At 35.5% G+C, this 15470-nt stretch overlaps 1 protein-coding gene across 1 annotated transcript; it reads left to right on the forward strand.

The window, feature by feature from the left end:
- Positions 1 to 277: 277 nt before the first annotated feature.
- Positions 278 to 3517, forward strand: LOC149821380 (ribulose bisphosphate carboxylase/oxygenase activase, chloroplastic-like). The gene is made up of 6 exons (XM_089982483.1): positions 278 to 421; positions 944 to 1260; positions 1549 to 1654; positions 1748 to 1833; positions 2213 to 2685; positions 2899 to 3517. The coding sequence occupies exons 1-6, from the start codon at positions 380 to 382 to the stop codon at positions 3183 to 3185; spliced, it is 1311 nt and encodes a 436-aa protein (XP_089838609.1). The 5' UTR covers positions 278 to 379; the 3' UTR covers positions 3186 to 3517.
- The last annotated feature ends 11953 nt before the right edge of the window (positions 3518 to 15470 follow it).

Genomic DNA, 15470 nt, shown 5'->3' on the forward strand with positions numbered 1-15470 from the left:
TTTTGATGGTTAAATTTGTAGTGAAGCAATAATTTGTGATAATAGTATTTTTTTCTTGTCCAATTTTGCACCATATTCAAGTGGACAACAATAACCCAAGATCCCTGGCCACCTTTTCTCCAAGATCCTTGCTAGAAGTGTCACAATCCCAAATTGGCCATTGGCTTCAGTTAGTGCCACTTGTCAACAACCAATCTTGATCCTGTGGTCGTTAAGAAAATACTAGATCAACCACAGAATTCTCACCAATAACCACAAACCGCACACTAGAGCTCCCGCTATAAGTGTTTCCTGCTAGCACACTCTCTCACAGCCCTGAATTTCTCAGACTGTTTGGATTCAAAGAGACTGTCAGGCCACTAGCGGTTTGAGTAAAACCATGGCTACCGCCTTCACTGGCGCTGTCAATGTTGCATCTACGGTACTGTATTCTTAACTGTTCTACAAACAAACAAACAAAAACAAGTATGTTGATGCAGTTTACTGCTAGTTTTCAAAATTTTGTACTTGGTTTAAGTGTTGTTTGGAAGATGTTGATGCAGTTTACTGCTATTTAGTATTCAGTTACAAGTATGATCTTATGCTGTGTGTTTGTGTTGTGTGTGCGCGCGAGAGAGACTGGTGCCATGGAAGATGAACATCACCGGGGTCAAGTACTGGTCTAGATACTTGATGTGCATGAATGTTGATCTTTATCTCATGTCTTGTAGTGTATAGGGCCAGTTTAATCTCCATCTGCAAGGAAAAATCAGTGATACCAATGTTCTTTGCAAATCAAAGGAACAAAACAATCTGTTGATTTCTTCACTCTTCTTGAGCTTATCTATAGGGTTGTTGTCGGCAAATTAGTGTTTTTGCTTGAAGTAGGAGATATGCCTCTGTTGGTTTTCATGAAGGGTGCAGTCCTGTATGACTGAAACAGTGTTTTTGTTTTGTCATGCAGCTGAACAGGCCTGGTTCAAGGTCAGTACCATCTGTCTCGAGCTCTTCATTCTTGGGCAGCAGCTTGAACAAGGTGAACTCTGGATCGGTAGCTGTACGCCCACCAGCAAGCAGTTTTAAAGTGGTAGCAGCAGCAGATGAAACCAAACAGACCGAAAAGGACAGATGGAGGGGGCTTGTAACTGATATTTCAGATGACCAACAAGATATTACAAGAGGAAAGGGAATGGTTGATTCACTGTTCCAGGCACCAATGGGAACTGGAACTCACCATGCTGTCTTGAGTTCCTACGAATACATCAGCACAGGACTTCGCCAGTAACAACCAAACCCATACTTCTCAATACACTCTTTTCCATCTCATGAACATTGGATTCCCAACAATTTCATGATCTTATGCATGTTTGAATGATGCCGAACTCAGGGGAAGCCTGGGTGCTTGAACCTCCATGATAGTAAGAAACTGCAAATTCATGGAAGTTCCAAGTACTGAAACCAAAATTAAGCGTCGGTTCCCTGACATGCATTTACGTTGTTAAAGAGCTGTTCATGTTTGAGAAAAGGAGCTGAGTTTGATTTTGAACTTTCTCATGGAATGGAATTCAGGTACGACTTTGATAACACAATGGATGGCTATTACATTGCACCAGCTTTCATGGACAAGCTCATCGTTCACCTAACCAAGAACTTCATGTCCTTGCCAACCATCAAGGTATGATGATAGAAAATTCTTGTCCAGCTCCATATCATTAAATAACAAAATTCGTCAGTGGACTAATGGTTTTGCTCATATGGATCATGTCAGGTTCCTCTCATTCTCGGTATCTGGGGAGGCAAGGGTCAGGGAAAATCATTCCAGTGTGAGCTTGTGTTTGCCAAAATGGGAATCAAGTAACTCAATCTTTTTTTCCTTTTCTTTTATACGGAGTGTATCTAGGTTCACTTTGATAGAGTAAATAAAGAGTTGAACATTAGCTCTTCTCCTCCTCCCCCCACCCCCCAACAGAAAACAAACAAACAATAGTTGCTCTGTTCTACTTGGCATACTGCTTTTGCAGTGTTTTCCTTGCTACTGATGGTTTATGCTTCCTTTGACTTCGTTTCTTTTGGTTTCCTCTTGTTAAAATGTCTCTGTTCAATGCTACATTAGGAAAGATATGACTTAATACAATTGTTTCCCATTTTATAATTTTTTGTTGCAAATCAATGTATCCCTTGTTTCTCTCTGTCTAAATGCTGCTGATATTTTGTTGCCTTATTGTGATAACAGCCCCATCATGATGAGTGCCGGAGAATTGGAAAGTGGAAATGCAGGAGAGCCAGCAAAACTCATAAGGCAACGTTACCGTGAGGCAGCTGATATCATCAGGAAGGGGAAGATGTGCTGCCTCTTCATCAATGACCTTGATGCAGGAGCTGGAAGGTTGGGTGGTACCACACAGTACACAGTTAACAACCAAATGGTGAATGCCACTCTCATGAACATTGCTGATAGCCCCACAAATGTTCAGCTTCCTGGTATGTACAACAAGGAAGAGAATGCCCGTGTACCGATCATCGTCACCGGAAACGACTTCTCGACTTTGTATGCGCCGCTAATCCGTGATGGTCGTATGGAGAAGTTCTACTGGGCACCAACCAGAGAGGACCGGATCGGTGTCTGCCAAGGAATTTTCAGAGCAGACAATGTGCCTGAGGGGGATATCATCATACTCGTGGACACTTTCCCTGGCCAGTCTATTGGTTAGTAACGTGCTATTTACATACAAACATCATGTCATCGAGTTACTAGTTACATACAAACATCATGCCATCTATGAGTCCCCTTTTGATACATGCAGTATCAGCTCCTATATTGCCATTTAATCATATTCACTACAGTAACAAAAGTTTATCATACTTGAATTGGTGAAGTTAATCACTTCATTTTTGACATAAGTCATATGCTGCTTGCAGACTTCTTTGGTGCCCTCAGAGCCCGAGTTTATGACGATGAAGTGAGGAAGTGGATCAGTACAATCGGAGTCGACAATATCGGGAAGAAGCTCGTTAACTCGAAAGAGGGACCACCAACATTCGAGAAGCCAGCCATGACATTGGAGAAGCTCCTGGAGTATGGTAACATGCTGGTGCAGGAGCAGGAGAATGTGAAGAGAGTGCAGTTGGCAGACACTTACCTGAGTGAGGCAGCTCTTGGTAATGCAAATGAAGATGCCATGAAGACCGGAGTTTTCTATGGTTAAGCACTGCCTTCTATTCATAGAAGGCCTGATGGCAGTTGTCATGAGGCTTCTACTAGTGGGCAGTAAAGGTAGGATTGTTAAAAGGGTTCAAATGGATATGGTGGTTGGTTGGTGCAGGCAAGGCAGCTCAAGAAGTGAACTTTCCCGGACCAGAAGGTTGCATTGACCCTAATGCAACAAACTATGATTCAGTAGACAGGAATGACAATAGAAGTTCTCTCTTATCAGTTTTAGGTTGTCTCATTTCTCTACCTTATGTTTCTATTTCAAGGCAGGCTTGGAAGAAGTTTCATCAAGGGGATAACATTAAAATTATGTTGCATTTATTGCCAGTTCTATTGTTTTGGTGAGCTGTTGGCTGGAATCTCTTACTTTTTGTGGTTGTGTTTTGCTGATTGCAAATGTTTCTAATTTCCCCACTTTACACATGAATTTTCAAACGGTAGCTGGTAACTATGAGTGACCTTACTACTAAGTTAGAAGCTAGCTTAGAATGCCATTCCCAGTCGTTGTCCTCTACTTTTGCAAGATTCAAGGTAAAAAGAGGCAAAAACAATCACAGTGGACAATCACAATCACAACTTTCCTTTTTATGTTCTACTAACCTTCAGAAAGTATGGTGATAGTAATTTGCAATCACAGGTTCCAAGAATCACAGGCCAGTGCAAACATGCCCAATACGAGATTTAGCTAAGAACTTGCAAAATTTGTATAGTGTAACTTAACTTTTTTCATACCCCAACTTACAATCTCATCGATGCAAGTTGTTTCGATCAAATCTGACTTAGAAATGTGGTCTACATGATTCATTTAGTGAATATCAGCATTTGAATAGCTAAAATCTAACTTTTATATAGAATTGTATGATTATTCAAAAATCAACCATTACAAACATGTCAAATTTTGTTGATGTAAAAATGCAACCAATAGGTGGATGACATTGACCATGCTAAATCCATCTCTGTCTTCAGATTTGATTAAAACAATTTGCATCACCATTTAAGATGGGGGGATGACATTGGAGATGAGTGGATCAGATCGTTATTCCTGCGGCCCTGTTTCAGTGTCTGAGGTGTAAAACTTTACGAGTGTTCCCCCTGAACATTGGGAATAGTTTGCTATCATGTCAGCTTTAGCCTTGCAGTAAGGGTCACGCACTGGGCATTGAGCTCGAATGGCTTCCAACTTGAACATCTTACACTGACCCACCTAGACAAGCAAAAATGATGGATCCATCATTTGACATAGGATGGAACCCATCCTATGTCGACACCAACTGTCCGGTGAAGTATCTGGATGACCAGGATCAGTCCATATCCAGATGAAAATGTGGATCAATCCTAGCTGTTGATTGGATGACTAGGATTAAATGTAGGATGAAATCCATCCTATATCAAATGAGGGGCAGAGCCAGAAATCCAAGTTAGGGTGAAAACACACACACACACACACACACACACACATATATATATATATATATATATATATATATATATATATATATATATATATATAGAGAGAGAGAGAGAGAGAGAGAGAGAGAGAGAGAGAGAGAGAGAGAGAGAGCAGGGAAGGAAGGCATATCATTAGGGTCTGGGTGAGCACTACCCACCCTCACCCCAAACCCCTTATTGGGGATTTCCAAGTCGGTTGGGCAAGTGCCCACCCTGGCCAGTACGTAGCTCGGTCAAATGATGGGATATGCACTCCCTAGTAGGGGTGTCAACGGGTTGGGTTTGGTTCATACTCATGTAGGACCAAACTCTATTATGATTTGAGATGTTGATACCGGGTCCGAACTCAGGTTCAATGGGACCTACCATAAGATAAACCATACTTAGACCATATAAGAATTACATGAATCAAACCTAGACCATACCCAGTAAAAAAAATAAAATTTTCATCTTTTTTACATTGAAAAATTGCATATCTTAGTCAGAATCCCGGTCAAGCCCATGTCCGGTATGAAATTTTACAAATCATGCCTGGCTCCATATATTAATTGGACCCTTTGAGTCGACTCAGACTCTAATTGGACCTTCTTGTTTATCACCAAACCCTGACCCTAAAGGGTTTGATGCAGGTTGAATCCGGGTCAAACCCGACCCATTGACAACTCTACTCTCTAGACAAGTGTGTGAGCCCTTGTAGGCAATGTCTCCTCCTCTTGTTATACTATTTTTTTTTTTAGGAAAAACAAGGAATTAGAAATTGAAGGAAAAAGGCATGTTGAAACTTGGGATCCACTTATACCTAAAAGGGATGAACGTGACGTGCCCGCAATTAGACTGTAGAAGCATATCATCATAGTGAACTCTTCCTTCATAAGCTCAAAAAGCTATGCTCATGAATCCTTTGACTATTTATCCACAACTGCAAATGCTACTGAAAACTTTTATCACAAAGATCGATGCTATAGATCAACGATAATATACTCATATATCTTCTTTTTAGAAATGTGTCATATATCATAAGAACTGTAGGACATCCCTTCAAAAACCCATTGATGCATGGATGGAAGGATAAGAACATGTACTTAAATCGATTGGTCTGAATGTACCTTAGCGATCCTTAGTTAGCCTTCATCAAATGATTCAAATAGATAGGAAGCATCGTAAAGGACTCTTTGAATGAACCATATAGCACCTCGTCATTGGTTCTCATCCATGCCATGCGTGTTTGTTACCTCCACACCTTCCTCGTGACTGATGTCTTCACGATTTCTCTTGGAATCATCTTCGGGTTATCATGCTTGCATTTGTGAATAACACTTGAAATCCACTTAGAAGATATTTTTTCTACTATAAGGTTACCTAATAATCCACTACATGTATGCTTTCTTTCATACCTTTTCACTTGAAAGAATATTGCTTTGTGTACCTTTGTACAATGAATCTTTCAGAGACAATCAAGTATAGTTTGTGGGTCTTTCTCATACATATGATAGTAACTCTGTTATTACAACTCTTCATGAATTTTGCTTTATAGTTATTTTTTATCACATGATCTTTAAAAAACTCAGAGCAATGCAACATGTAGAAGATCATTAAATCTTTTGTCAAAAGCAATTTTTTGATCGGTTGAGCATATTATTAGCTACTATAAATGTTTATAGTCATTAAGTTTTTCGTTGCGCAACTCGTCATACAATTGAAATACCTCTGCTTCACTGATTTTTAATTACTCTTCATTGTATGAGAATTCATTGAATGCTAACATGTTCAACCATATTTTATTAGTGTAAAAACATAAAACAGTTCTATTGCCTAACAATATAGCTTATATAATATACCAAGGGTTCAACTTCTCAATTATCATTTGTGCAATGTTTTCAATTGTCATTATTTATTCAATGTCATTAGTGTCTTAGTCATCTCTTATCATTTCTAAGTCCAGTTCAACAGACATGGTATAATCATCATTATCAATATCATATGATTCTTCACTGTTTATATTATCACTGCTACCACTAATTGACTATTTTGTTGCACAAACTAAATTAAAATTCATCGTATCTATCACTTCTTTTGCTTTCATGCATACAACATTCCTGTATTTCCAACTTTCAAAATTAACCATAAACATGTAACATCCATCATCATAACTACATCTTAAACATAAATTACAAAGTCCAACAACTTGAACTTAGCTTTATCATCTGCACTGAAAAGCTGGATGTCATTTACATTACTGTGAACAAGATCATTGGCATTGGTTTGTCCACATGGTTCAATATCCTCTACAGTGATCCTTTAATCATGTACAACATCAATTATTCATGAAAGTTTTTTATTATTTATATGTTGAAAAACTATATCCCTAATCTGTTCGGGCAACTACATGCCCTCTACGTGTCTGAGCTCAATGTTTAGGACATCAATATTGTTTACCATTTGAGACAATTGGATGCTCATCAAAGAATTGAGCTCGATAGATGGTGTCTGAGATAGATGCATATTCTCCACATGATTTTCATCATTTCATTTATCAACTGCTTCTTGTGCATTACTTTCAATTGCTTGTTTAACTTCATAACCAACGACTTCTTATGCAACTTTGCAAATAAATAAATAAATATCATCATTAAATAACATTGATTCTACATCATCATCATCATCCAAAACATCTATCCGTATTTGTTGGCTATCTACGTTTGAAAAATAACTATACAGATGACTCAATAACTCTTTCATATAATTGATTTTATGAGACATCAAAACCATATATTCTTTAAAGCTATTATTTTTGAAGACCAATATAGATTTCAAATTAGTGTGATAAGTGTAAAGGTAGTATATTTTAACTCTTTCAGAGGTCATCATTAACTGCCTAGACCAACCATGTAGTATATCATTTATCTAATAAAAATATCATGAGATAAAAGACCATCCATATATGCTTCATACATTTAATTAACATAACTACCTACAACAACCACTATAAAAACCAACTACTCACAATAACCCCGTAATTCCCCTTCAATGTTTGTGCATAGTAAACCCTAACCCCATTACACCAATACAAAAATATTAAATATTAACTAAAAGATAAGCAAACAAAAACAAATCATCTACAACATAAACAAAAATAAATATTTATAAAAAATTCTAAATATAGTAAACCTTAAACGATAAATTCAGAAGTAAATATTAAATAAAACATACAAAAAACATCCACAACAACAACCAAACACAAATACACATGAGGCTATTAAATGTTTATATCTATAAAAAAAAGTTTGGAATAAAATAAAACTATATATATATATATATATATATATATATATATATATATATATATATATATATATATATATTATTTGTATAGAACTCACCTTTCGACCTAACTTGGTAAGTCAATGCAAAAGATATCACAACCTCGTCAGAATGCGATAAAGTTTTTTATGGGAATCATCACAAGGGGAGAGAAAAAAGTCTGAGGGTTCTAGAGAAAAAAAGGTTAGGGTTCTTTAAAAAAAACAAATAAAAAAACAAAAAAAAACAAAAAAACAAAAAAACAAAAATGATTCAATAAGCATGCAAATATAAAAAAAATTGCATGCCAAAAAATTATGCAGATCACTCCATATTTGCAGATCTTCTTGAGGATAAGTTACTTAAAGGAGATCTGTATGGTTCTTCATACTATATATGCAAATTTAGTGAAATATTTATGAAGTTTTAATAGGTTCCAGTAACAAAAACTTCACATATTTGTTTATGCAACTTCATGCTATCTATGCAAATAAAATAAAATAAAATAAAATTAAATTAAATAATATATATATATATATAGAGAGAGAGAGAGAGGGGGGGGGGGGGCAGGGAAGGAAGAGCATATCATTAGGGTCAGGGTGAGCACTACACACCCTCACCCAAACCCCCTTATTGGGGATTTCCATGTCGGTTGGGCAAGTGCCCACCCTGGCCAGTATGTAGCTTTGTCAAATGATGGGATATGCACTCCCTAGTAGGGGTGTCAACGGGTTGGGTTTGGTTCATACTCATGTAGGACCAAACTCTATTATGATTTGAGATGTTGATACCGAGTCCGAACTCAGGTTTAATGTGACCTACCATAAGAGAAACCATACTCAGACCTTATAAGAATTACATGAATCAAACCTAGAGCATACCTAGTAAAAAAATATTTTTTCATCTTTTTTACATTGAAAAATTGCAGATCTTAGTCAGAATCCCGATCAGGCCCATGTCTGGTATGAAATTTTACAAATCATACCCGGCTCCATATATTAATTGGACCCTTTGAGTCTACTCAGACTCTAATTGGATCTTCTTGTTTATCACCAAATCCTGACCCTAAAGGGTTTGGTGCAGGTTGAATCCGGGTCAAGCCTACTCTCTAGACAAGTGTGTGAGCCCTTGTAGGCAATGCCTCTTCCTCTTGTTATACTAAAAACAAATTTGAGGAAAAACAAGGAATTAGAAATTGAGGGAAAAAAGGCATGTTGAAACTTGGGATCCACTTGTACCTAAAAGGGATTAATGTGACGTGCCCACAATTAGACTATAGAAGCATATCATCATAGTGAACTCTTCCTTCACATGCTCAAAAAACTATGCTCATGAATCCTTTGACTCTTTACCCACAACTGCAAATGCTACTGAAAACTTCTTACCACAAAGATCGATACTATGGACCAAAAATAATATACCCATGTATCTTTTTTTTAGAAATGTGTCATATATCATAAGAACTGGAGGACATCCTTTCAAAAATCCATCGATGCATAGATGAAAGGATAAGAACGTGTACTTAAATCGATTGGTCTGGATGTACCTTAACAATCCTTAGTTAGCCTTCATCAAATGATTCAAATAGGTGAGAAGCATCTTAGAGGACTCTTCGAATGAACCATATAGCGCCTCATCGTTGGTTCTCATCCATGCCATGCATGTTTGTTACCTCCAGACCTTCTTCATAACTGATGTCTTCATGATTTCTCTTAGAGTCATCTTCGGGTTATCATGTTTGCATTTGTGAATAACACTTGAAATCCACTTAGAAGATATTTTTTCTACTACAAGGTTACCCAATAATCTGCCACATGTATGTTTGCTTTCATACCTTTTCACTTGAAAGAACATTACTTCGTGTACCTTTGCACAATGGATCTTTCAGGGATAATCAAGCATAGTTTGTAAGTTCTTTCTCGTGTATATGATAGTGATTCTATTATTACAACTCTTCACAAATTTTGCTTTATAATTATTCTTGATCACATGATCTTTAAAAAACTAGAACAATGCAACAATGTAGAAGATCATTAAATCTTTTGTCGAAAGCAATTTTTTGATCGGTTGAGCATATTATTAGCCAATGTAAATGTTTATAGTCATTAAGTTTTTCGTTGCGCAATTCATCATACAATTGAAATACCTCTGCTTCACTGATTTTTAATTAGTCTTTATTGTATGAGAATCCATTGAATGATAACATGTTCAACCATATTTTATTAGTGTAAAAACATAAAACAATTCTATTGCCTAACAAATGCACATATAGTTTATACAATATATCAAGGGTTAGACTTTATAATTTTCACTTGTGAAATGTTTTCAAATGTCATTAATTATCCATTGTCATCAGTGTCTTAGTCATCTCCTATCATTTCTAAGTCTGGTTCAACATACATGGTATAGTCATCATTATCAATATCATATGATTCTTCACTGTTTATATCTAGGGATGGCAGTGGACCGAGGGAAAGCGGAGCCCCGCCCCGCCCCGTTTAGACCGAGGATGAAGGGTATGAAACGGGGATGGAGGCGGGGACGAAGGTTAAAATCCATCCTCGTTCGGGGGTGGAGGCAGGGATGGACGTGCACTTTTCCCCGCTCCGCCCCGCCCCGTCCCTGCCACGATCCCTACCCCAACCCCGCCCCGACCACTTTTCCCTACAATATCCCCGCCCCGCCCCGCCTCATCCCTGTTTGAACCGGGGATGGAGGACATGAAACAGGGATGAAGGCGGGGGGTGGAGGATAAAATCTTGAGGCGGGGCAGGGGTGGAGACCTTGTCCCCCGCCCCGCTCCGCTGCCATCCCTATTTATATCATCATTGTTATCACTAATTGACTATTTTGTTGCACAAACTAAATCAAAATTCATCATATCTATCACTTCTTTTGCTTTCATGCATACAATATTCTCACATTTCTAACTTTCAAAATAAATCATTAAAATATAGCATCCATCATCACAAGTACATCTTAAACATAAATTACAAAGTCCAACAACTTAAACTTAGCTTTATCATCTGCACTGAAAGGCTGGATGCCATCTACATTACTGCGATCAAGATCATTGGCATTGGTTTGTCCACATGGTTCAACATCCTCTGCAGTGATCCTTTAATCATGTACAACATCAATTATTCATTAAAGTTCTTCATTATTTATATGTTGAAAAACTATATCCCTAATCGGTTCGGGCAACTACATGCCCTCTACGTGCTTGAACTCAATGTTTGGGACATCAATATTGTTTATTGTTTGGGACAATTGGATGTTCATCAAAGAATTGAGCTCGATAGATGGTGTCTGAGATAGATGCATATTCTCCATATGATTCTCATCATTTCATTTATCAACTACTTATACATTAGTTTCAGTTGCTTGTTTAACTTCATAACCAATGACTTCTTGTTCAACTTTGTGAATAACTAAATAAATATCATCACTAAACAACATTGATTCTATATTATCATCGTCTAAAACATCTATCTATATTTGTTGGCTATCTACGATTGAAGAATAACTATATAGATGACTCAATAACTCTTTCGTATAATCAGTTTTATTAGACATCAAAATCATAAATTCTTTAAAGCCACTATTTTTTAAGACCAATATAGATCTTAAATTAGTGTGATAAGTGTAAATGTAGTATACTTTAACTCTTTCGGAGGTCATCATTAACTGCCTACACCAACCATGTAGTATATCATTTATCTAATAAAAATATCATGTGAAAAAAGACCATCCATATACGCTTCATACATTTAATTAACATAACTATTTACAACAACCACTATGAAAACCAACTACTCACAGTAACCCCGTAACCCCCCTTTAATGTTTGTGCATAGTAAACCCTATCCCCATTACACCAATACAAAAATAGTAAATATTAACTAAAAGATAAGCAAACAACCGTAAATCATCTACAATAAAAATAAAAATATATATTTATAAAAAATCCTAAACATAATAAACCTTAAACAATAAATCCAATGGTAAATATTAAATAAAACATCCACAACAACAACCAAATACAAATACACTGGAGGCTATTAAATGCTTATATCTACAAACAAAAAACAAGTTTAAAATAAAATAAAACAATATGCATATATATATTATTTGTATAGAACTCACCTTTCGACCTAACTTGGTAAGTCAATGCAAAAGATATCATAACCTCGTCAGAATGCAATAAATTTTTTTTTACGGGAATCATCACAGAGGAGAGAGAAAATGCTGAGGGTTGTAGAGGAAAAAAAGGTTAGGGTTCTTTAAAAAAATAAATAAATAAAATAAAAATGACTATATATATGATTCAACAGGCATACTAATATAAGAAAATTTGCGTGCCAAAAATTTATGCGGATCACACCATATTTGCAGATCTCCTTGAGGATAAGTTACTTAAAGGAGATCTGTATGGTTCTTCATACTATATATGCAAATTTAGTAGAATATTTATGAAGTTTTAATAGGTTCCAATAACAAAAAGTTTACAAGTTTGTTTATGCGAAATTCATGCTATATATGCAAATTTAGAAAAATATTTATGAAATTACGGTAGGTTCCAGTTACAGAAAGTTTGCAGATTTAGTTATATGAACTTTACACTATATATGCAAATTTAGTAAAATATTTGTGAAGTTTCATCGTGTTTCAGTAATAGGAAATTCACAAATTTGTTTATGCAAACTTCATACTATATATAATACCCCAACTTTTAAAACCCGAAAAGTGGTAGATTTTTTTTTTACAAAACATTTAATAATTACAACGAAAAAACTCCTCAAGTTTAAAATTTGGCATGCTACTTTTCATGACCATTCATAACCATACAATTATGGAATTGAAAATAAATTCAAGCATGCATAAAATAAATCAAAGTCCATAATCGTTCATAATTAATTACATTCGTCTATTTGCAATAAAATTTAAATAATTAATCAGAGTCTCAAAATCTTTGGAGGTACAAGAATGATAAGCTCTGTCTCCGTCGTAACCTTTTGCACTCACTGGTAAGCTTACTCAGTTCTTGAAAATATTAAATTAAGTAGGGTAAGACATCACATGTCTCAGTAGCGTAGATTGTACTAAACTCGTAAAACAGAAATATGAAACATGAATTACATCTAACTTTTTATAATAAAATAAATTAAATCTAGGAATTAATCATGCATCTCAACTAATCAAGCAAGCATATTAAATACCAGATTAAACAAATATGCATCATCCATTTTAATTGAAGCAGATAAAATGCATGAACAGTTAAAATGCATGTACTTACCAAATGCAAAAGTCATTTAATGCATGAACCAATTCTTACCTTTACTTAATTTTTTTCTTAAATGATGCATGTTATGCCTAACTAATGCACATACATCTTAGGTTTTCACTTCTTAGCCCCATGGTTTAACATAGGCATGAACATGGATTTGGGCTATGACACAAGTATTTTCATGAAAGGATGACTTTGGCCTAACCAGGCACCTTTCGCCAATCTCGAGTGAGGGACGACAATGTGAGAGAGAATCCCAACACCACTATCTTGATGCATCAGAATTCTACTCACGAGTATCTTCTCTCCACACTGCAGTCTAATGCAGAGGGTTTTCCCTATCTTCGTGGATGGAGAGGAGAAACCTTCTGTGCTCGAAACATGATATATCCCATGAAGTTTTGTACCGCTTTCCACTCTCATAGCAAGCATCTTTTACTTGTGATATTGCATTATTTTGCTTAATTAACTTAGTGTCTTTCATGAAATTATCGTAATTGAATCCATCAGAAGGATTCAGCTCCTTTTTAGGCAATGAATACACTTATAAAATGGTTGCATTGATAAACATTCATTCATGCTTTAAAAGAAACATGTGCATATGCATAATCAATGTGAATTTTATTCACCACTTAGCATACATCTATGCATACAAGTCAACATCATCATTATCACATAAATTTACATGATTTATTAGCAGAGATATCATTAAACTTTCATAATCATATTACGCAAGTCGGACCCCTTGGTCTTTTACTTACATGTATCCCCTTTTTAGGCAAACATGTCTTATTATTTAAGCAAATATGCACGGATTAGCATAGGCATGTTATACCCTGCATAAAACCAGACTTATACATGTATACACATTCTGCATACATATCATAAACTTATGCAAGTCATGAAATAAACTACGTAAATGTCGGGGTTCAATCCTTTGACTGGTTTTACTTGTAAATGACTCAACTCTGTCCGACTGTTAAAGAGTTTACAAAAAATTGTATACTCAATAAACATTGTTGATTTTTTTATAGATTGAAAGGAATTTTGTCAACTTTCCAGAGTTATAAACTGTTTATAAAAATTCATTTGTATGTGGAAGTTGCAAATGTTGTACTATAAACATGCATTTTTTTATTCTAACTATCATAGAAATGTGTTCAGTCAATGAACAAAGCCTAAAATTTCATAGAAGGTGTAAAATTTTGTTAGCTTTTCAATGCAATAAATCACTCATCAAAAATCCTTTGAATGAAGGAGTTATGAGCATTTTACTAGTAAGATGTTTGGTCAAAAGTATGTAATATCAAATTTATGCATTTGAGTGGGGCTAAACCGAGTCACCTGAATATGTACATCCATTTTTTTTTAACATAACGTAAATAAGAAAATTGAATACAAACACCTATTCTAGACCAACATACCCTATAATCAACAAATCTATTTTTTTCATCCATTTGGTCGAAAAAATAAACTCGTCTTACATAAGGCCTAATTTCTTAGAAATAAATTCAGTAAATAACATGATTTAATAAATAAAGCATAAAATTACTCTACGAAAAAGATCAAAAAAATATGAAATAATCATAGAATATCAGCATGTACATACTATATCAATTATAATTAAACTTTGCATGAAATAAATTAACTATTTCATGCTTTTCCTAAATTTACCATTTTTTTTTCTAAAAACCCCGATATGACTAAAAATACAATATCTAATGATTCTGACCATGAAAATCCTTTAAATTTTTATAGAATGTCAATCATAACATATACTATTGACCCAAATAAAGATTTACAGAAAAATCATAGCATAATCATGGTATTTTAGAAATTTATGATTTTCTTTTATGAGAAACCAATTTTTTAGAATAACTCGATTTCAAAAGGTGTTTTCTCTCGGAAACCCATTCTATTTTCATATTTCAATAGTCCTAAGACAAACCCATGTGGGTGAGGCTTGTTTTAGTGTCTATACTTATGAAAAGTTGATGAAATTCGTGCCACAAATCTCATTTCACAAGAAAAGTATAGATCCCCCTACCTTGAATCGTCGAAACACAAACACTGGGCCAATGCATTGTAGGTACAAACTGAACATCCTCCAACTAGTGGTTGTGCTTCCTCGCCCAACCACAACCGACTCACGTCTCAACCCTCCAATACCTTATGGAGGAAGAGAGGTTGAAAGAGTTGAAAGCAGAGAGAGAGAGAGTTGAGAGAAGAGGGAGACTGGAAGAG

This window comes from Nuphar pumila, chromosome 12 (genome assembly GCF_984573655.1).
Source record: "Nuphar pumila chromosome 12, dmNupPumi1.hap1.1, whole genome shotgun sequence".
In the NCBI taxonomy this organism is placed as follows: Eukaryota; Viridiplantae; Streptophyta; class Magnoliopsida; order Nymphaeales; family Nymphaeaceae; genus Nuphar; species Nuphar pumila.